Consider the following 23,021-nt stretch of genomic DNA (forward strand, 5'->3'; position numbering starts at 1 on the left):
ATGGAAACTTGTAGTTTTGTACAAAGAGAGTAGAAAAAAAACACCTGGATGAACAGGCGCCGATTAAAATACCAAAGTACATGTATAGAAGAGAAGAGAAGAACATCAGTGTGATAGAAAGCAATGCCCTTTTTTCTTTTTTTGCGATACGACTAACAACCTTTATGGAAACGTGTGTGAGCGTTGACCACATGCACCGTCCTGTAACTCGTAGCCGGCTTGTTCTGGATGTTTACACCGAGGTGAAAAAGAGAGATACAAATGCTGTATATCAAAAAAGAGCTCACTGACCGGCAGAGGTTCAGTGACCGGATAGTGCACATTCACAGGAAATATTTACGCACACAAAATATACATTCGATCAAAATATGTATATATATTTTTTTTTTTTAAGACTAAAAACACATCAACAGTAGAGGAAAAAAAATACCTCACAACAGTACTTTCCGTTTGTTTTTTAATCCTTTTTAGTTGTTTCCTTCTCGCCATCTTTGGAGGAGGGGCATTAAAGGTTCAGTCCCAGTTAGTCTCTTTCAGCCCGTCACCCCTCTAAGGTCGTTTCCATGACCCCTCGGTTGGCGAAGATGTAATCTGTCGGTTGCACCGATGGACAGTTGTCCCCGGCGTGTTGTGACCATGGCTCTGGGTGGATGTAACTGGGAGGGAAGTTGTCACAGTTATGATTCATTGGGAACCAGTTTGACTTCTTTTCATCAACAACGTTTTTCGCCAAATATTTTCAATATTATTTGCTTTCATTCCATCTTTCCTTTCTTTTCCTTCCAACCTAATTTTTTCTTATGTTCTTTTCCTCCTGTCCTTATTAGCCTTCATTCCTTTCCTTCCTCTATACCATCATCTTTTTCTATCCTTCCTTTATTCCTACCTCCTTTTATTCGTCTTAATTTATTTCCTTGCTACTTTTCTTCTCATCTGCTCTTCTTCCCTTTTCCTTCTCCCTCTTTCCCCACAATTCTTTCCCGCATTCCCTTCTTTTCTTTTGGCTTTCCTTCATTCCCTCTTTTCCTCCCTTGCCATAGTACTCTCCTTATTTCCTTCATTCTATCCTCCCTCCTTTCTTTACCCTCTACTTTCTTTTCCATCATTCTTTAACTGATCCGAAAGCATGAAAATCCCCAAAATTCGTACTAATGAGTTTTTACCTCAAACTAAAACTCTTCTTCTCTTCACAAAGGCCGTGGTTACAGTCGTCTTTTCAATAAGATGTATTCAAACGGTAACGTCAGATCGGACGACACTTCTATAAAATCATCTCCATATTCCATTTCAAATCAAGTACAATGAAAACGTACAATGGCAGTAACTTACTCATTGCCGTCCATGTGAGACACCACTAAACTGGACGACTGGAGGGGTGGAGCCTGCAGGTGTCCGTCCAGCAGGACCGGGTCCTCGAGGGGTCCCCGCGGGCCGTCGGCAGCCGGCTGCTGGTGGGACGGGGTCTGGGCGTACTGGTTCTGGTCAGAGTAAGAGCTCGGTGAGGACGACGGCTGACTGCCGCTGCCGGTCATGTTGGCGTCCAGCATCTCCAGCAGGAGGTCGTACACCAGCACCACGTTCTTCCGCTTCATTGTGGAGAGGTGGTCCATGCCTTTGTTGCTGCGGAGGGAAGCGGAAGTTCAAGCATTTGGATTCACTTTAGTACAATACAGATGATGTGACAGGAAGTGGCTCGCACACAAGAAGCAGATTGCTCTGCAGCATCATTCAGCCTAGAACTCATTCGGACCGAGTCCTTCCACAACTTCTAGACTTATTTGTTCGTTAATCTCGAATCTACTTCTGGCTTTTGATTGAATTTATTAACTTGACATATTGTTACTTTGTTACTATGTTCATTATTTTTATGCTAGTGTGGTTTTGGGATGGATTGAGAGCTTTATCATCCTCGATTGAGAGCTTTATCAACTTTATCATTATAAAACAAGGACGGGTTTATTGCTTTCTTAAAAAGTCTTTACCTAAAGATCCTCCAATCGTTTCAGGCCAAGTATTCTTTGCTGGTATTCATGCTGGTTGAGCATTAATGTAGGAATATATGTTGTGGGAGCGTGCTAATCCCAAAGACAGACATAACGTTGGCCGCCGATTAATAAAAGCCTCTGTCTGCTTTCTCGATTCCCTCCTCCGTGCGGTTTGCACGGTTTCCTGCCGCCTGCTGGCTGTACCTGACGTGGCGGATGTGGGAGAGCAGCATGGTGAGGTGTCCCAGGCGAAGCGTCTGCTGCTGGTGAGACAGGCCCAGCTTGGAAATGGCCCAGACTAGAGCATCGATCACAGAGTCCAGCAGACGCAGCAGCTTGTTCCTGCTCTCCAGCTCCTCGGCCGTCTGAGGGGAGCTCGTACACAGATCTGCAACACACGGAGCATTCCTCATTTCTATTCCAGGAGACTAGTATGGACCTTTCATTTATCTTTGTACATCATCAGTTGTGTGTAGGCAGGGGCGGTTTTGGGAACGGGTGAACCGGGCATGTCACGTGGGGGGCGGCACGACCACTTAAAAAAATATCATCTGGGCCGCGAAGCGGTTTTCCATTATCTATCATATCACTGTGTGGGGAATTGGCAAATTGGCGCCCCCTGCAGCTGCAGGTGACCCTGCTTGGAGCCCTGAGCTTGTTTCTCTGCTACGAGCCGGTCCCATCTCGGGGTGACGGGAGAAAAAGACCGAGCCCCGATGTGTGTTTATGCCCAGTCTACTGACTGTACTCCGTAACTTAAACCTTTATGTGCACTCTGTAACTTCATTAAAACCCGCTTCACAAAGACAGGATGTTGAAATGGAGGCAGGGTTTCAGAGCTTTTTTGGCGATCTCAGTAACTCTGCCTTGATTTTAATCCAGAACACCGATTTGTAACGGACTTTTATGTTTCACTTTTGGGGTAACGTATCACGGAACCTCTTGACATGTGTTAAGAGGTTACTTTGAGGCTACGCACAGAAGGATGTATCCGGTCTTTTTTCAAAATAAAACATTTTTGCGACTTTTTTTTCTTCTTTTTTTCTTTATAAATTCTTTCTCTGCGGCCCGGTACCAAAGGACCCACGGCCCGGGGGTTGGGGACCGCTGCTCTAATGTAATTAGTGGGCTTAAGTCAGTAGATTTCATATGATGACATTATTGATGATTTTGCATCAAGGAAGGCCAGAAAGGTTAAGTTTTAGTTTCAGTTTTGGTTTGTGTTTTCTGTTCTTAGTGCAATAGTGTAATAATTAGATTTTCTTTAGTGTGTTTTTACATGTGTGTTTATTTATTCTATATTGTATTTGTATATAATTCTTAATATTTTATATTATTGTATCTCTGCTCTTGTTCATTTTTTTCTATATCTGATTGTATATATATATATATATATTTGGCACTTTTATGCAGAATTGTGTGCATTGATTCTCTTCAGTGTGTTATTCAAATGTTCTAGTGAAGGATTTGTGCAATTGAGAAATGTAAGTTTATAAGAAAAATCCCGGCGGGGGTCTCGCCCGGGGCGTAATTACATGTAATAGAAAACGTAATGGTTTCATGGTATATCACGGTATTTTTTTCCGAATAAACACATTCATTTATTGACGCCGAAAAGGACCGCCGCCATCGTTATTCACCACTCACTCGCACTGGCCAGCAGCTGTATGTATGTTGGTACATAGGTTGTGTTAGGAAGCTAAACTCAATGCGATGCAGAAACATTGATTCACGCATGTGTTACCTCAAGACTGGATTACTGTAACTCCGTATTATCAGGCTGCTCCGGTAAATCCCTTGGATCTCTCCAACTGATCCAGAATGCTGCAGCTTGAGTACTAACGAGGACGCGGAAGAGAGATCACATTACTCCTGTACTAGCTGTTCTCCACTGGCTTCCTGTAAGATCGAGAATCATGTTTAAAATCCTTCTCCTTACCTACAAAGCGTTAACTGGTGATGCACCATCATATCTTAAGGACCTTATAGTGCCATATTACCCCACGAGAGCATTACGCTCACTGAATGCAGGGTTAGTTGTGGTTCCCAGAGTGTAAAAAAGTAGGTTGGGGGCTAGAGCTTTCAGTTATCGGGCTCCTCTTCTGTGGAATCAGCTTCCACTTTCAGTACGGGGGGCAGGCACGGTCACCTCATTTAAGTGTAGACTTAAGACTTTCCTCTTTGATGGCGCTTATAGTTAGGGCTGTTTCAGGCTTATAGTTAGGGCTGGCTCAGGTTTGCCCTGGTCCAGCCCCTAGATATGCTGCTATAGGCCTAGACTGCTGGGGGACATCTTAGGATACACTGAGCTCCTCCTTTCCTTCTCTTCCTCATTCGCTCCTCCTCTCCTCCTCTCCTCTTCTTTCTCTCTTTCTGGATGAATGATTGTCTCTTCAATGCATATTACTAACTCTACTTTCTTTTTCCATGGATTCGTGGCTGCCTGGAACCTGCTGATGGAACCGGTCTGGAACCAGGCCTGCCAGCTGCCATGGCCCTGCTTTCTCCTCCCACTGCCCCTGGGATGCCCCTCCTCTCTACCTCCTTCTGCTTAATGGATCGTGGCCATCTGGATCATGGACCATGCCTACTACTCATTATATGAATAAATTCTGTCACATTCATTGAATGTGCTGTAACTCCGTTACGTTATTCATTCTGGCCACATGACATCTATTGCTTCTGTCCATCCGGGGAGAGGGATCCTCCTCTGTTGCTCTCCCTCAGGTTTCTTCCCCTTTTTTTCCCTGTGAAAGGGTTTTTACTATCTTTATTGGTGGAGTTTTTCCTGATCCGATGTGAGGTTCCGGGATAGGGATGTCATGTGTACAGATTGTAAAGCCCTCCGAGGCAAACTTGTATTTGTATTGTTGGGCTATATAAAATAAACTGAATTGAACATGGAGGGATTTAGGACCATGCGGAATGTAGTTCATTCATATTAGTGGTGCATGCGCAGCCATAATTGTCATTCTTCGTAATTGTCATTCTTCGGCAGGCAGCAACATTTAATGTTTATAGTTACAGCTGCGTGTACAGCGGTCTGGGCTACTTACGTCTCACGGATAGAAGTTGACTCATGGTTTGAAAGAAATGACATCGCCAAAATGCATGCTAAGTAAACCCGCCCACTCAGCCGCATAGGAAGAGACTTCTTCCTGCTCAAGAAGAGTCTTCCTGTGTGGGCGGGCTTTACCCAGCATACATTTTGGCGATGTCATTTCTTTCAAACCATGAGTGAAGTGAGTATGACGGTATATGACAAATCCATACCGTACGGAAATCAACCGGTATAGAGTTTAAAATGCCAACACTGCTCAATAAACGCCCCTATAAATGCTTTAAAAAATGCCATTTTAAATGATGAGATAACGTTGACATTTTAGCCTGAACGTGAGCTCAGGATGGTTTGTCCTCCAGAGTCCACAAAACACAAAAAACGATCTTGAATCGTTTGTTTTTGATATGCCTCTGAAGCGCCGATCCAAGGGAAGCGTTGGCCCGATAGAGCAGAGCCAGAGTTCAGCTATCGTCCACTGGAGATCGGCGATAGCCAAACCAAAAGGCTTCGGCAAAACCGTTGAGGTATCTGACTTTCAGGACTGGACCAAGCAACAAACAGACTCTTGTTGTTTGAGTTTCTTGTGCTGGAGGACAGAAAGCGTGACTTATTGGTCGAGATGCCAGAGTTCAGACTTCAGTAGAAACGGACCAGATCGAGCGAAAGGTGAATAAGAACACAGGATTTTCTCTGCAGGGTTCTTTTTCCAGGATGAGGTCCGTCCTCATCACTTTAGCGATGCCATCCTTCAAAACTGTCACAATTTATTTAAATAGTGTTAAATGTCTCTGCATATAATATAACGTTTGTGTCGCTTAAAACACAAACGTTTAAATGGTGCCGCCATTGTTCATGCATAGACTGTGGCAGTACCCCTCCCTTGACCAGGGGTCAGTGTTCCGTTAGCTGTCTCTCCTCCGTCTTTCTGGATGTTGATCGTAAAGCTTTAAAGTCTCTTCTCTGTTTCCACACATGGCGACATCGCAAATTACTTACACTTTATTACGTTTGGCATATTACATATTTACATTTTATATTTGTATATATTACATATTTCTCCGCATTTTTAACCCATCCGTAGCAATTTAGGAGCAGAAGGTGAGCAACTTGGATTCAGTGCCTTGCTCAAGGACACTTCAACGTGCAAACTTTGGATCAAAGACCAGGCATCGAACGGCTACCTTGTAGGACGACCACTCTACATGAGCCACAGCCGCCCTGACTTAATTAACATTACCCGTTAAATAAATGTGTGTATTTATGACTTTTCGATGCTGCAGCCTCGGAGTTGTAACAACGATGGAAACCCAATAAGCTTTCATGTGGCACCGCAACACAACCCGTGTAACAATCGCAAGTCGAGACGTTTACACACAAACAAAAACTAAATTACAAGTTTACGGTTGGAGTGTCTTTAATCCAACAGCGACCGCTACTCGTAAACATCTGGCTCATCGGGGACGCCAAATGACACTGTGATGGACATTCCAGATGAAGAAGACGGGGAAGCTGTAGATCACCCGTCCACCCACCGGGACCAGGACCGAGCCACGGCCTCCATCTGTCCAAATACATAAATCTTAGAATCCCTCCCTGTTCCCTTTGACGTTTTCAGACTCGATTTCACTTCTTTCGCAATTTGTTCTCTTTTTCTTTTTTTGTTCTTCTCCTAAGGCCAGCTGCATGGAGCAGAGTCAACAGAGAGAACAGAGTCTGGCAGAGAGCGAGCATCTGCCGTAGAACCGAGTTAAACTCTGCGGAAAGGTCGATCACCTCCACGAGATCGGCTGGTGTGTGAGGGGTCGACTGGGCGAGAGCTCAATTGGCCGACTGGGCGAGGATATGGTGAGCGCTTGGAACACTTGAAAGGTTTTAAAAAACAAAAAGCCGCACTGCAATAAAGCCTATCTTCAGAGGTCAGCCCATCCAAACGCTTCTCTATCTATAGAGAATGAACAAGCGGACAGTTCTGACATTGCAACTTCTGTGTGAGGGTCGCACGTTTATTAATGAAGATGTGCAACTCTGGAGCACGTGGCCTATATATATATATATATATATATATATATATATATATATATATATATATATATATATATATATATATATATATATATATATATATATATATAGGCCACGTGCTCCATATATATATATATATATATATATATATATATATATATATATATTATATACATATACACAAATATATATATATAAATAAATATGCACAAATATATATATCATTTTTATATATATATATATATATATATATGTATAAATACACACAAGTATATCAATATATATATATATATATATATATATATATATATATATATATATATATATATATATATAGTGACGGGCGAGTCATTGCCGAAGCTGACAAACTATGATCATTATGGGTTTTAATTCTTCTTTTGTCAATACCCAAGTGTATATATATATATATATATATATATATATATATATATATACATACACACACATACACTACCGTTCAAAATTTTGGGGTCACCCAGACAAATGTTTAGCAATTTCTCTCATGGAATAGTCTTCATCTCTAAGAACAAGAACAGACTGGCGAGTTTCACATGAAAGTTCTCTTTTTCTGGCCATTTTGAGAGTATAATGGAACCCACACATGTGATGCTATACATAGGAAAGCCAGTTGTAAAGCTTCTCTCACCAGCATAACTGTTTTAATATAATTTTAATTATAATTAAATATATAATATAATATAATTTAATAACATAATTTCACAAGGGTTTTCTAATCCTCCATTAGTCTTCTATGCGATGAGCAAACACAATGTACCATTAGAACACTGGGTGATAGTTGCTGGAAATAGGCCTCTATACACCTATGTAGATATTTCATTAAAAACCAGACGTTTTCACCCAGAATAGTCATTTACCACATTAACAATGCATAGTGTATTACTGATTAATTTAATGTTATCTTCATTGAAAAAAACAGTGCTTTTCTCTGAAAAATAAGGACATTTCTAAGTGACCCCAAACTTTTGAACGGTAGTGTGTGTGTATATATATTTTGTAGACTTAATACTTACAATATGCAATACTGCTGTACTATACTGAATATTGTTTTGCTACTACTACATTTCACTTCATAATATTACACTTATATGCCATAATATGTATAATGTACAAGCCTTTTTATTTGACCATATTATGTCATACTGTTATACCACTTTACTTTGAGGAGACGTCACTGTTAGTCTAGAATTATAATTAACTAGAGGATACACTTTTTCCTACACGTAGATCTTAAACCCTTAAATATAAACCCGGCCACCCTACGGAGGAAACTCATTTCGTTTTTTTTATTAAAATAAAAGTTTGATAAAATCTCCATTGTCCTCTCCTTAAATGTAGTGAGGTGTCAGTAGGTAGAACTGCAGTGCCGCTGACTCTCCTGCTCCTGACTAACGTCACACGCTGCCACGGACTCTCCGCTGCCAGTAATCTCACTCGCTGTCTCTCCAACAACGTTTGCGAACGTGTTAGCTAGCTGACTAGCTTGCTATTATTAAACTGGTGGGAGGGAAATGAAGCCGCTGTAGACATCTTAACGCTGATTGGCCAAGACTCGACACGTCAAAGATCTTCTATTGCTAATATGATCACGACCTCAGTTTTTTTTCCGTGTCCCACTCCAATCTCAGAAACGGCAGACAGTTGACCCCCCCCCCCAAACAAAAACTCTTCGGATCTATGTGATTCACGTGGATGACATATTTTGGTTTCAAAACGGCGAATTTCACCGAAAGGTGAGGGATTTTCATGTCTGTATAAGTTTCATTCAAGTGGCAATAGACATATTATATACATAAAGGTTTTGGCTGCCAGATAAGAAACCACTTGATCCTAAATAATGGTGTTTTATTTTGCTCTGGTCAGATTTGTTTCCTCATCAGATATGAGACGGGTGTCTTTGACCCACCTAGTTCCAGATCATAGTGGAAGTAACCACAACCAAGCAGAGGCACAAACTTATCCGGGTTACGCGAGAACCCAATGCATCGACTGGACAGGATCGACAGGATTTGTCGCTTGCTGCAAACTAACTCACCCGTCAGCAGAGAGGAATAAAAGCTGCGTCAGCAGAACTCACTGGAGTTGAGGAGGATCATGGCCTTGAGACAGACGTACTCCTCCCTCTGAAGCTTCAGCTCACGGAACCGGGAAGTGGCGGCCAGCAGCATGTCAAAAATCTCCATTATGCCCTCCACACACTGTCCCTCCTCCCTACAGACACAGAGAGATGGTGAGAGGAAAAGGAAAAGAGGAGGAGAACATCATGGAGGGGAAGAATAACTAGATCCCTAAAACACCTTTTTAGCTGAAAACCAGGGTATACTGTTTGAGTATTTAGGAGGCAGCAACCTCCGGTTCTGACGAGTGAAGCCGATGCTTCATGTGTTAAAGCTGCATTCTCTCTTCTGACCAACACGGGGGAGCGACTCCTCTGGTTGTATAGAAGTCTATAGAAAATTACTTCTCTCTTAATTTATTCCCTCAGTAAACATTGTAAACATGAGTTTATGTCAATCTCTAGTTTCAAGTCTTCTTCAATATAGCATGATGTTCATTTAGTAAATTATGGTAATGTAGAGTCAAACAGACAATACATTAGGGGATGCTTTATGGGCAGGGCTACGAGGTGATTGACAGGTCGACACAGACGTATACGGTGTCTCTACGTCACTCCTCCTTAGTCCTAATATGGTCATTTCCTGTTCACTGGTGGTAAAAAATAAGTTGCAAAAAATAGTCATACTTTGCGACGGCCAAATCACCAAACTCAAGTCTTCATAACATCTCCTCTTTACTCATCTGATAATATTCATAGTTACCACAGCAAGGCTTTCATGTTGGCACTAGAATAAAAACACTTGAAATGTACCCGGTACTCTACAACTTCCTGATTGGCAGCTGTGTAACACACCATTAAGTTTGCACAGAGAGAAAAGCGACCTGACGTCAGAGCTTTGCTTTGCTGCTGTTTATTATTTATTATTTTGATGGTTGAACAAAAGATGCAAAACAGACTCTGAGGCTCTGGATCACAACCTGCGATGCAAATATATGCGGCGAATTGGAGCCTCGTCAAACCGGTTCCCAAAGCTGCTTCCTACATGTTGATTGGCTACGACGACAGCCTCTCGAGGAGCCAGAGAATGGATTAGCATCCAGTATGTCTCCACAGAGGACACCGAGGCGTGTTATGAGAACACGTCAAGGTCAACCTAAGCCGGTGGTGATAGTTCCCGTGGCAGTTGGGGAAAGAAAGGTCAAACATTTTAGAAGAAAGACCTTCTATTGTCCTCAAATACATTTATTCTTATTATCTCACTCTGTGTTCTGCTCTCTGCACTATCAGGATCACTCCATTTATTGTTCATGCAAAAGCCTGATAGATCTCCTTGTGGTCCACAAACTATTAAAATGACATCAACAAGCCACACACACCCGCACGCCAAATGTGGATTAATCCGCGACTGAAAATAGTCCCTAACAAATGCACTTTTTCATCCAGTTTGAGGGAACGTTAGCTAAAAACTACTAAGTCCAGCATTGCAGGTAGTAGTTGGCCTTTATTTAAGAAGATATTTAAAGAGTCACATCTTCAGCAGGAACCAACGGGCTCGGAGCGGAGAGGAGGCCCCGACAGGAAGTCTTTCTGGTGGATTTGTAAAGAAAAAAGAAAAGAAGAAAAAACTATAGGATACCAGAAATTTACCTAACAAATAACACGTTGTTATACATATAAAACCTTCCACTCTCCCAGTAAAAGCAACCACACACACACATAAAGTGTTTCACTGTGTTTGTGCATCACCTTCCTGCAAAATGAATCAGCAGCTTGAGTCGTCGCTCCACTGCACTTTGAGCCCCAGAGACTTAATATTGTTTTAACGTTTCGTTAGCGGCTGCTGCTCAAGGAAGTGTACTCGGGTTCAGAGGGAGATCCAAGCTGAGGGTTAATTACGGCTGTTTACCGTGAACACAGAGGGAGAGCCGAGTGCCAAGAAAAAGGCAACCGTTGTCTGGCTGAAGTTGAAGGTCAGCGCGGACGGGAACACGGTGAGCGATAAAACAGCTTTTGGCACAAAAAACGAGCCGCCTGCAGAAGAAGGGAGATACATCTGCAGCGAGAGCTGCTGATATCGGCCCCACTTCAAGGTCTTCATGCAGCTTGTTACTCAACAGTAACAGCTTGTTGCAACAATGCAACAATTTGGGTTTAAGATGACTCTGTAGAAAATAATAAATAATAGAAGCCTTTCATTTATCAAGTGGAGAGAGAACCGAGCCTTTCAGGCTTCATTTTGACCAATGGATTTCCATGACCTTTCCATGACTTTAAACCAAATGTCCATGACCAAACATTTTGTGAAATCTCGGTGTCAAAAAGTTCCCTTTGAAACAGTGAAGAAGTAGAAAGTTAAGCAATACTTAAGTACCTCAAAACTGTAGAAAAGACTTTTGATACTACTCATGTACTTTGTAGTGGATTCTACTTGCTGATGTTTCACAATAAAAGCTTTCCTGGAAAGCAACATGCTGAAATACTTTGAATAAGAAACAGTATTGATGAGCCATCTTTGTGAGAATGTATTTTATTTTATAAAAGCAAGGCAAGTGAAATAACAATAACTTACATTCAAGGGTTAATTACGTGAATGCCACAAAGTTATTTCGTCACGTTTAGATATAAAAGTACATTTTAGGTGAAAAATTCAGCTCCTTTTTCTAGTCTCACCGTTTCCCATTGGAATGCAACCCCCCCATACTTTTATTTATTTCAGTGGCCAACTGCTCTGGTGGGCAATATGCAATGCTAGCTGTCCCCTCACAGCGAGGCCGCTCACTGGAGAGAAGAATAACTTTATATGTTGTGTTTCACAATGTATATGCATTAGTGAGACGATGACATTAAGCCAGAAATCAAGTAAAACATTGTGCTTTTACTGCACATTCATTTGAAACACTAAAACTCTCTGTAACCAAATTAACAACAAAACAATTCAACCTGCACAGCAAATTCATAAAAAGCTGGATAACATATCAGCTACTTGTGCACGAGGCTGTGTCATAACATACCTCATCATATGCGTCGTGTATGATGAGGTATGTGATGACGTATGTAAGGACATATAATGACTTATATAATTACTTATATAATGACTTATATAATGACTTACATAATGACGTATATATAATGACTTATGTAATGACATATATGAGGACGTACATAATGACGTATGTGAGGACGTATGTGAGGACGTGTGTGAGGACGTGTGTGAGGACGTGTGTGAGGACGTGTGTGAGGACGTGTAAACGGCTCCTAGCCCGCTCACCTGTTGAGCTTGAAGTCCGGAGAGAAGATGAGTTTTCCGGGATGGTCCACCGACCTCCAAATCAGGCCCAGCATGAGGATCTCCAGCCAGCAGCACTTCAGCAGGTGGATCTGGTCCGCTAGACTGAGCTCTACGAAGCCTGAAGAAGAACACCACAGAAGAAGAAAGGACCAAGATTAAACATAACCTTCATATCCATATCCGTAGGGATGGGTATTAAGTATCGGTGGGTATTAAGTATACTTAAAAAGAAAAAAACACACACAAATGACGATTGACGACATAAAAGAAAGGCTTTTTTTTATTGCCAAGGCAATTTTTTTCTTCAAATTGAACAATATATTAACTGTTTAAAGTATACTATAAATATAAATAAATACAAAACCCTTGAATTCAAACTACAGCCTCAAACCTTTTAACTTCAAACTATGAACAATATATTTAAAAAAAAAACAGACACAAGCAGACACTGATGCAACAGGACCCCACTCAGAAACGGTTGGATTCTACAAACTCTGCTGCTTTACTGGACTACACGTCATCATTACTATCAACTGGGAAAGCTTTTCTGAACCAGACAGAGCTGCTCTTGAGTTCGTCAAACACCAAATGCACCGAGGAACAAACACGTCTCCTAATAATCTCCCTTTGTGTCACGGCTTGAAGCGTTTCTCCTGCAGAGCTCCCAGCTGATGTTCATGCCGGTGTTGCGGATTAACAGGCGACCATGTTAACTGGCGACTTTCATCCAAAAGCGTCTATTGTTGTCGTCGTTACGGCAGATGTTGAGAATAGCAAGAGAACACGTAGCTGTCCTCCTGAATGCCGTATTGTTTAATTCTGCAGTTCAATGTCTAACCTTCTTGTATAAAGTCTCTGGTTAAAACATACCGGACTAGACGTTGTTGAATCTTTTCAGGGAAAGTATCCACGCGAGTGGAAACGTCTCTTGTTGTTTATGTGTTGAAACAGGAAGTCAGCAAATTGCCCTTCCTTTGAAATAAAGTTGGTAAAAATAACACATAATTGACTTTAGAGTCTGTTTTGTGCAAACATGTGTCATATAAAATAACTCTGTAGTACAGGAAAAAGAAGAAGAAAAAAAGGTCAGTGGCATTATCAATATGCCACGAAGACGTTTTGAATGGTCTGATTTTAAACAGCTGTCTATTTGTTGGAGAAACCAGCGATATTGTAAACTGCGGAGCAGTTAACGTCAACATGCTCCATGGTAGTCGGCAGTTGGTCACAAGTTGATCTGGTTGCTCTCTGCCTTTTAAATGCGACTGCTGACTGTTGTACATCATTTGATTGTAAACCTACAACACTATGTCTATCGTGGCATATTGATAATGCCACTGACCTCAGATCTTTTTCCACCCAATGATATGAGTTTGAATCCCGTAAATTTAACGTATATCTATCTTTTTTTTCTTCGAGAGAGAGAGAAGCCTGGGTCGGCCTGCTGTACCTGCTGCCACCGCGACCCGACCCCGAATAAGCGGCTGAAAATGGATGGATGGATGGTTTGACATTGAATTGCAGAATTAAACAATACGGCATTCACAAGGACAGCTACGTGTTCTCTTGCTAGTCTCAACATCTGCCGTAACGACGACTACATCAGACGCCTTTCGGCCCAAAGGCCTGTTAATCCGTAACACCGGTCAGCTGCAGTTTCTCCGCACCGACGTTGACCTCCATCAGGGAAACAGATGTTTCTAGCAGGGAGTTTAGATGTTGTTTTGTTGCATTGGCCGCACGTCGCGTTGTTCGAATCTTTTTTTGCGAAATACAGCCCCACTTTTGACCGTTTACCGTTCGGCATTTTCTCTGTTAAAAGGTTGATGGCGATAGGCTAGCGTTACCTGCTGCCAGGGCGAACTCATCAAAGTAGTGTAAAAAAGTATTTAAATCGGCTCAGGCACCGAAAGGAAGCACTGAAATCAGCGTTGCGCTCTCATTTGATTACATGAAAATTGGAAACGTCTTGCACTTAGTAAAGTCTACACAGCGACTAAGACCTTGATCAAAACAATACATATGCGAGGATATATAATCACTTACAAATAAATATTTCTAAAACAAAGATCCAGATTGCATCATCATGTTCTCATTGTGCCGTGGCTTAAAGAAGAAAAACATGTTTTATCAAGTAGAAACAATAATAGAGAGCCACAAAATAAAGAGCCACAAAACATTCCAACGCAAATGGAAGAATTTATGTCCACACACACACACACACACACACACACACACACACACACACACACACACACACACACTTACCCGGGATCTTTTTAGCCCAGCTGATCATGAGCACCAGTTCCTTGTCTGCCAGGTTGGTGAGGGACATCATCATGCTGGCCTGGGTGAAGGGCTTCTTCAGGTCCTCCATGAGGTAGATCTCCGGAGGCTCCGCCTCCATGATGCGGGAGATGAACTCCTCCGGGCTCATGGACGAGTGGTGTGCGTGGTTGGCCTGAGGGAGCGGGGCGAGAGGAGCCTCCAGGTGGAGGTGCCGCTGGGCCCGAGGACCCAGCCCCACCCGGACCAAACCCCTGCCTGTCGGGTCCCGAGACTGGAGTCCTCCGCGACGGTGTCGGGCTCCTCGATAGCTGCAGCGCTCACGCCTTACACCTGGAGACAGTGAGAGAAATAGACATGACGTGATGTGATGCATGAAAGGTGTCATTGTTTCATATGGAGGTGGCAACCTCCGGTTCTTAAGTGTCTTAAAGCTGCATTCTATCTAGTGTCCACCAGGGGGCGACTCTTCTGGTTGTATAGAAGTATATGCTTCATGTGTTAAAGCTGCATTCTCTCTCCTGACCACCAGGGGGCAACTCTTTTGGTTGTATAGAAGTCTACGCTTCATGTGTTAAAGCTGCATTCTCTCTCCTGACCACCAGGGGCGACTCCTCTGGTTGTATAGAAGTACATGCTTCATGTGTTAAAGCCACATTCTCTCTCCTGACCACCAGGGGGCGACTCCTCTGGTTGTATAGAAGTATACGCTTCATGTGTTAAAGCTGCATTCTCTCTCCTGACCACCAGGGGGCAACTCCTCTGGTTTTATAGAAGTATATGCTTCATGTGTTAAAGCTGCGTTCTCTCTACTGACCACTAGGGGCGACTCCTCTGGTTGTATAGAAGTATATGTTTCATGTGTTAAAGCTGCATTCTCTCTCCTGACGACTCCTCTGGTTGTATAGAAGTCTATATAAATGACTCTACTCCTCTCTTGATTTATTCCCTCAGTAAACATTGTAAACATGAGTTTATGTCTCAATCTCTAGTTTCAAGTCTTCTTAAATACATCATGATGTTCATTTAGTAAATTATGGTCATTTAGAGTTAAACAGACCATAAAGCAGGGGATGCTTTAGGGCGAGGCTACAAGGTGATTGACAGATGTTGCCTCACTCCTCCGCATTCCAAATATGGTAACTTCTTGGTTGTGTTTATTGGTTGTGAAAAAAAAAAACATGGCGACGGCCTTAATCCAAGATGGCGACTCAAGGCTTCAGAATATAACGGGTGATGTCATGACGACTTTGTCCACTTCTTACATACAGTCTATGTTTATGTGTCCCCAAATTAAAAAGGAAATAAAAAAAGTGATAGCACATATCAGTGGCTACAAACGGCTTCAAAACAAGACTGAAAACCTGAATCCACTACGTTTCTTAAACACTTGGAAGAGTCTGTACCGTAACAAACCAAGGGTAAATCAACACAGCTCGATGTGTTGTGATATAAAATAGGACACACTTCACAGAAACCCCAAGGCCAGAGACCACTTCCTACAGAATAGCGATAGCCGGAATTTCCTGGAAATCTATGGCGCCGAAGTTTGGCGCTTCCAAGGGCAGAAGGGCCGCTATCTGGAATCACATAGACGAATCTACGAGGAGGACGGAGATTTAAAGGTTCTTTTAAAATCGAAAACTCTGGACATCAGCACGCTAGACCAGAAAAGAACTGCAGTGTTTGAGTCATCTTTAAAGTGGAAATAGACCATTTATTTAACTTTAACTTATCATTTGAAGTAAATGTTGATTGCACAATTTAATAACTACAGGATAACGACACCATCTGCGTTTCGTTGGTTTCATATGAGCCTCACTTTCACCATGTGGTCCGGTGTTCCACCATGTGGTCCAGTGTGCCACCACGTACGATCTCCTGGGACGACAGAAGCCCGTTTCCACCTTAAAAACGAACCTATTTTTTAGGCCTCCGCTCGGAAATTGCATACCCAAACTACAAAAGGTACATCTCTGCAACCACAAGGGCTATTTTAATAATTTTGGTGTTATAATAAAGAGAACACTGTGTAGATACCAGTAAATATGTTACTGTTTAAGAGTAAATAAAGATGGCATACAGAAAATGAATGAAAAAGTTTTGGTTCGCCTAAAACAAAAAAAAACACAGTATGAACCCACAACCTCCAGGAGTAGAGAGCCGAGGGAAGAAGTTGTCTTCAAGTGGGGGAAATCTGTCAAACTAGTCGACTGCAAGAGGATTTTCATGTTTTTGGGGGGGAGATTAAAACCAGTAAGTGAGCTTTATGAGAGTGATGTCCATCTTCTCATCTCAGCTCACCTTTTACTTTAAGACAGCCATAAAAATAAAAATAAAGAGCCTGTTTGCATTTCCCTGGAGAAATAATAGCTGAAATGTCTCCTAACTATTCAATCTCAGAAGCAGACAACAACTGCATCTCTGCATTCATCCTGATGAATTATTATGCATTGGTTTTTAAACGTTTCCCACCATGTGAGTTTTTTGCACTCGTTTCAGAGCTACAAGATGACAACACATCCAAAGGACCCCATCAAGGTCAAAGAGGCGAGTACCTACCACACTTCATCATGCCTACTTCGTAGCATTTACGGAGGCGGCAGGCCTGGCAGCTTTTACGCCGGTTCTTGTCGATAGTGCACTGATTGGTGGCGGGGCAGATGTAGTCGTTGTGCCCTGAGGAGAGAGAGGACAGAAGGATCACTGGATGAGGAGAGGGAGCGGAGATGGTGAAGTAACGGACGGACAGAGAGAGAGACGCCGTACCTTGGATGCTCCTTTTGAAAAACGCCTTGCAGCCCTCACAGGACCACACGCCGTAGTGGTAGCCCGAGGCGTAGTCGTGGCACACGGCGCAGAAGTGCATGTCGGCTTTCCCCGCCGCGGAGGAGCACAAGGAGGAGTTCACGCCTTCCATTCCCTCCCCGGTTCTCTTCCCCAGCGGCTTGTTACAGCTGATGGGCGAGCTGCAGGAAGAAACACAGACCATGTGGGGGTGAGGAAAAAGGACAACTTGACATTTTGGGAATTTTATCCTGTCATTCAGCCGCCATTAGTCTCTTTGGCTGAAAGTGTCTTCACAGCCGCGTATCAGTCAACTGGGAAATTGCATCCAGAAAACTGCACATCATTCATCACCCGGGAAAAAGAATGGCCGTTTAAATATCCATCATCCATCATCCGTGGCCCTGTGATTATCAACTGCTACAGCAGCACAGATAAAGACTATAAATATAAAGTATTGCTACGGAGGAAGAGCTAAATCCTAAATCAACAGTAACTTCTGCTCATCAGTCGCAAACAATCCAATTTCGAGGCTTCTTAACATCAGTCCACAAACCAACTGCACTGGTCTGAGTGCAGACCTTCCCATCAGCCAATGGAATGGGCATCCTAGCTGAAGAACACTTAAACCATATGATTGGTCAAAAGGCACACAACAGCAGAGTCCAGTGACGATTGCAGCAAAGCTGCGACACACACTTAGTTAGATTGCACTGCCCAGTTTTAAGTTTTAAGAAGCTACTCCAATCCAAAAATGTCTTTTGCCTCAAAGCGTGTTTTATGGCAGCCAAGCTGCTCAGCTTCTAGAGGTCCATTTACAGATAAGTAATGGTGGAAGCATTTTCAATTCCCTACCATTTTCCACCCAGACTCACTAACTGGCACTCACTAAACAATTGTATCATCACTTAAATAGTTACTGCTATACTTTGCCCGTCAGTGAACCTACCTGCCGGCCAGGCTGTGGGCTTTGGCCTCCAGCCAAGGGGCGTGTGTGCTGGGCTCGCTGTAGACGAGCGGCTGAGGGCAGCGCAGAGTCAATGATGGCATGTTGGGGTGGCCGCCGGAGGGCCAGAAGGCCGATGGGCTCAGCGGGGAGCACAGAGCCGACGGGCTATCGATGACGGGCGTCCGGGCGTAGCTCAGCACGGACGGACTGTAGAAGGCGAGCGGCCCGTGACCGTGGCCGTACTCGTGGCTACTGTCCGTGTACGGGGAGGGGATGCAGACGGTCTGGCCGTCCATGCCAAGGGGAGGGCTGTATACGGCGGGCGGCAGTACGCGGGAGCTCGGCCTCTCTGAGGTCTTGCTGGAGTCCACCTCCTGCAGCTGCAGCAGCGGGTCGACGTCCAGCCGGGGGGAGGAGGCCATGTCAGGTTGGAACCTGCTCTTCTCAGTACGACGACAGAGCGGATGGTTCCTCTATTGCATGTTCTAGTGATGGCAGGTCCTGTGGTAGAGGGGGAGGAACAATATTAAATACAGATTTAAACCACAACACACAGACGGTCAGCTCACCAGAGCCCCCGGGGGAACTGATTCTGTGATTTTCAGGTATAAAAACTAAATTGAAACTAAGGGAAATCTGGTTGAAAAGTCAGATTTTTAAATGTCAGAGCACATTTCAGTGTAAAAGAGTCCTGACTACATGTCCCAGTGGAATAGGTCCTTCTATCTGATCGACTGCCACAAGGGGAACAAAAGTAGAGCGTGACATCTCGTCGATAGCGGATATCGCTGATGTTTCTTTGCACCATCAAGTCAAACTTAAAATGTGTCAAAGACTTGGATTCATCACCAAATACCGGCAAAGCCGATGACGCCGTCTCAGATGGATTATTTAGTTTTGTGCTTGTTAGCAAACGCTAGCGTGCTAGCACACTAAGCTAAGATTCCAGGGCTCTCAAGTGTCACGCATTGAGCGTGACTGTCACGCATTTCGGTCTTAAGTCACGCCCTCCCGCCACACAGTGTATTTCTCACGCTGAAAAAAAACTCTAGGCTATTTAATGTGCTGCAGCGCGCAAACATGACCTGGTCGCGCTGCCCTCATCATGGAGGAATTAAGCACGTCTCCCCCGAATCCCCTGCCAATCAATAAAAAGAAATGGGCGACACGAATAGCCAATCAGAAAAACGTATCTGTTGTATCTGGGTGAAATGTAATCCCGGTGGGAGGGGAGGGAGGGAGGAAGGGAGAGAGAGAGAGAGAGAGAGAGAGAGAGAGAGAGAGAGAGAGAGAGATGTCACTCTTGCCTGTCTTAAAAACTTGAGAGCCCTGTAAGATGGAGAAGATGGCAAACATACCGGATGGTAGCATACGAGCTAACATAAAGTATATAAACCCTTCTTAGTAATATTTCAAAACTTTTATTAAAATAAACTATATTACTTAATCCATTTCAAACTAAAACCACGCACTCTCTGCAAAGGCATTTAGTCAGATAAATAAAAAAAGGGACAAAATGCTACAAAGCATTCGAGAGAGTTGCTGTATAATTTGATTATTTGCCTCTCAGTAAACATGGAGGCAGTTTGATTGGCTTCATTTGTGAAAAAAAAAGAAGAAAAAAAAGACACATATAGGAAATGTGAAGCATGAAATTGAACACCACTGAGTTTCTGTTGGCGTTGGAGGCCGCTGGTGTGGACAAAACACTCACTTACATGATTTATGAATGAATTGATTTTCTGTGAAGTGAGAAAGATGTAACGAGGCAGATCTTTGTTTCACGGGTGATTTCCTCTGGACTGCGTCGGGCTTTTCCACAAATATTGACCCGCTGTGACTCAGCTCAGTTCATTGGGAGTTAACCTGGTGCCGCATGAGAACACAAGATTATGGGAGGTTTTCCTTTGCCGAGTGCATCGCAGTCAGAGGGTTCACATGAAATCCTGCCACAGACACGTGTGGACAAGATCTGAGGAAAAGAAAGAGCGTCGACAAAAACACATTTATTGCCCATTTTCCACCGAAAGCGTCTATTCCAGGAAGCTTTCTGGGAACTGGAGAACTTCACCTGCATTTAAACCGAGAGGCCCGGGGGCCAAATGCCATTCCAGGTTCTAGGTTGCAACCTAAAAGCACAGAAAGTACTTTCTGTGGTCACTGGAGCAGGAACCCATAGTGAGAACTGATTTGCTCCTCAGAGGCATGAATACGACTCCTTTATGAAAATTAAGAATGTTCTACAAATTAAGCGCCAAAGCCATGACTACCGTTTCTCCTCGACCACCTCCTGATATCACGAACCCCCCCGAGCCAAAAATAAAAATGTCTCTGTTACTACGACATAAATCCATTTAATTTAGGGTTAAGAAACCAACATTACTCTATTAAAGATCAAACTTAAAACAGATGAAAATAACAAAGACAAAGATTAAACACACGTTATTATATTAACTTTGTTCAAAGCTTTTTTGTCACAGTTGAGAAGGACATAACTCTAATAAGAACATGCATGTGGTCTGGGGCAGTGGTTCAACTGATCTGGCTGCAGAACCCACCATCACCCTGAATGACAAGCCGCGACCAAAGCGAGGAACATTTTCAACTTCTTAATTTGATTTAATGAAAATATGGTGTCGTTTGAACCTGAGATAGTGTCACAGTATGCCAAACACAGAAATATTTCCTTTCACACTCAATTAAAAACCCAAAAGTGCTTCTTAAGGATACAAGTTAATACAACACACATAATAATGTTATAACTTCAGCCTTTTTGAACATAACAAAAAAAAGGTTGGGAATGAAGCAAACTATCACAAATAGTCCGATGTGCAAACTCACGCAAGTGAAGTGTGTTGTGAACGCAGCATTGAGGAGTGTGTGAATATTCAATTCAATTCAGTTTATTTTATTTCGCCCAAAATCACAAATTAAAATGTGCAATCTGTACAAATAACATCCTGTCCCGGGACCTCACATCAGATCAGGAAAAACTCCCCAAATAAAGATAGTAAAAACCATTTCACAGGGAAAACAGGAAGAACCCTTCAGGAGAGCAACAGAGGAGGATCCCTCTGCCCGGATGGACAGAAGCAATATATGTCATGTGACTAGAATGAACAACGTAACAGAGTTACAACACATTACATCAATATGACTGAAATTGAATAAATTGCACTCTGCCGCATTAAAAAATCCCTTCAAATGACTGAAAACGGGTCCGCGAATGACTGAAAACGGGTCGCGAATGACTGAAAATGGGTCCGCAAATGACTGAAAACGGGTCCGCGATTTCATGGCTTTCAAGCCGTCGCGCCTTGAGTTTGACACCAGTGGTCTAAAGTATTTGCAAAATCAATAAAAAGATTTTAAAAAAAAACCCACAAACTTCGATATGAACGCAAGAGCCGCATGAAACCAGGCAAAGAGCCGCATGCGGCTCGGGAGCCGCGGGTTGGCCAGGCCTGGTCTAGAGTTTATTAATAACTGAAACCACTCAACATCACAGTAAGAGTTAACCAAATGTGACCAATGGTTGCTTAAAAAAAATTATAGCAACAAAGTGACAAGTAATATAATTGATTAGATTGTAATTACTACAATGCAAGTTGATTCAAAATAAAACCTCAATTCATAAATGTTCTGATAAAATATTAAAGTATACCAAGTGATTCACAGCTGATTGTATTCAAACTAAATTACTAAATAATAAATAAATACAATTTCTTGAATTCATAGTCTTTTTTTACTATGTAAAAGGTGATTATTATTTATCGAGAAGATATTAATTAACGCCAATAACAGTTTTTACAGAGTCCAAACAGCATCAAATGTTCCCACAGCCCTAATTTATTTTATTAAAGCTGGTTCACTTAGCTGCTGTGTCGAAGGCGAAGAAAAGAACTCCGTATTCATCAACAGTGTTTTCATCCATGAACATTTGTTCCCCGTAGAAGAATATAAAAACATAAAATCATCTCCAACCCTTGTGACCTCATGCAGCTTTCTTAAATACGGTAACCAGGCGGTAACCAGACAGTGCCGGAGCCATCAGCTATTTAATCAGTGGAAGAAGTGTGAACCTCTGACCCCAAGAACCACAGGTAGAAAACACACAGATGGGATGTCTGGGCAGGCAACAGAGAACAGGTAACTGTCATCTGCAGTGCAGTGGCCATGAAGCTACATATTTAGGCTTTACAACTGCAGTAAATCCCATTAAAGTGAGCACATACGGTTGATGAATAGTGGCCGCAATGCACAGGTATAGCATGATGATTAATGCAAAAAATGGACTCCGTAATGTCACTTCCACAGCTTACTGACATTAGCCACATTAGCCACCAAAAGCTAATTAAACCTGTGTGTTGCATTGAGCAAAAAGGTACATTGTGTTGCTTATGAATTCAACTTTTCTTTTGTAAAAGATACAATGTTACATGTACAATGGAGTTACTTTTACCGAAGTGGCCTTAGTCGTAGTGACACCTCGATTTCAGCGATTTGCCCATCTTGGATTTAAGGCGGACGCCATCTTGTTTTTT

The 23,021-nt window shown here is 42.7% G+C and overlaps 1 protein-coding gene across 1 annotated transcript; it reads right to left on the bottom strand.

Annotated features, from left to right (window-relative positions):
* Positions 1–541: 541 nt before the first annotated feature.
* esr2b (estrogen receptor 2b) lies at positions 542–18,899 on the bottom strand (the record flags this gene model as incomplete). Its single annotated transcript, XM_079224009.1, has 9 exons — positions 542–656; positions 1,330–1,620; positions 2,190–2,373; positions 9,185–9,318; positions 12,435–12,573; positions 14,724–15,074; positions 17,304–17,420; positions 17,511–17,710; positions 18,478–18,899. The coding sequence occupies 9 exons, from the start codon at positions 18,897–18,899 to the stop codon at positions 542–544; spliced, it is 1,953 nt and encodes a 650-aa protein (XP_079080135.1).
* Between the last annotated feature and the right edge of the window lie 4,122 nt (positions 18,900–23,021).

This window comes from Taurulus bubalis, assembly GCF_910589615.1.
Source record: "Taurulus bubalis genome assembly, chromosome: 1".
In the NCBI taxonomy this organism is placed as follows: Eukaryota; Metazoa; Chordata; class Actinopteri; order Perciformes; family Cottidae; genus Taurulus; species Taurulus bubalis.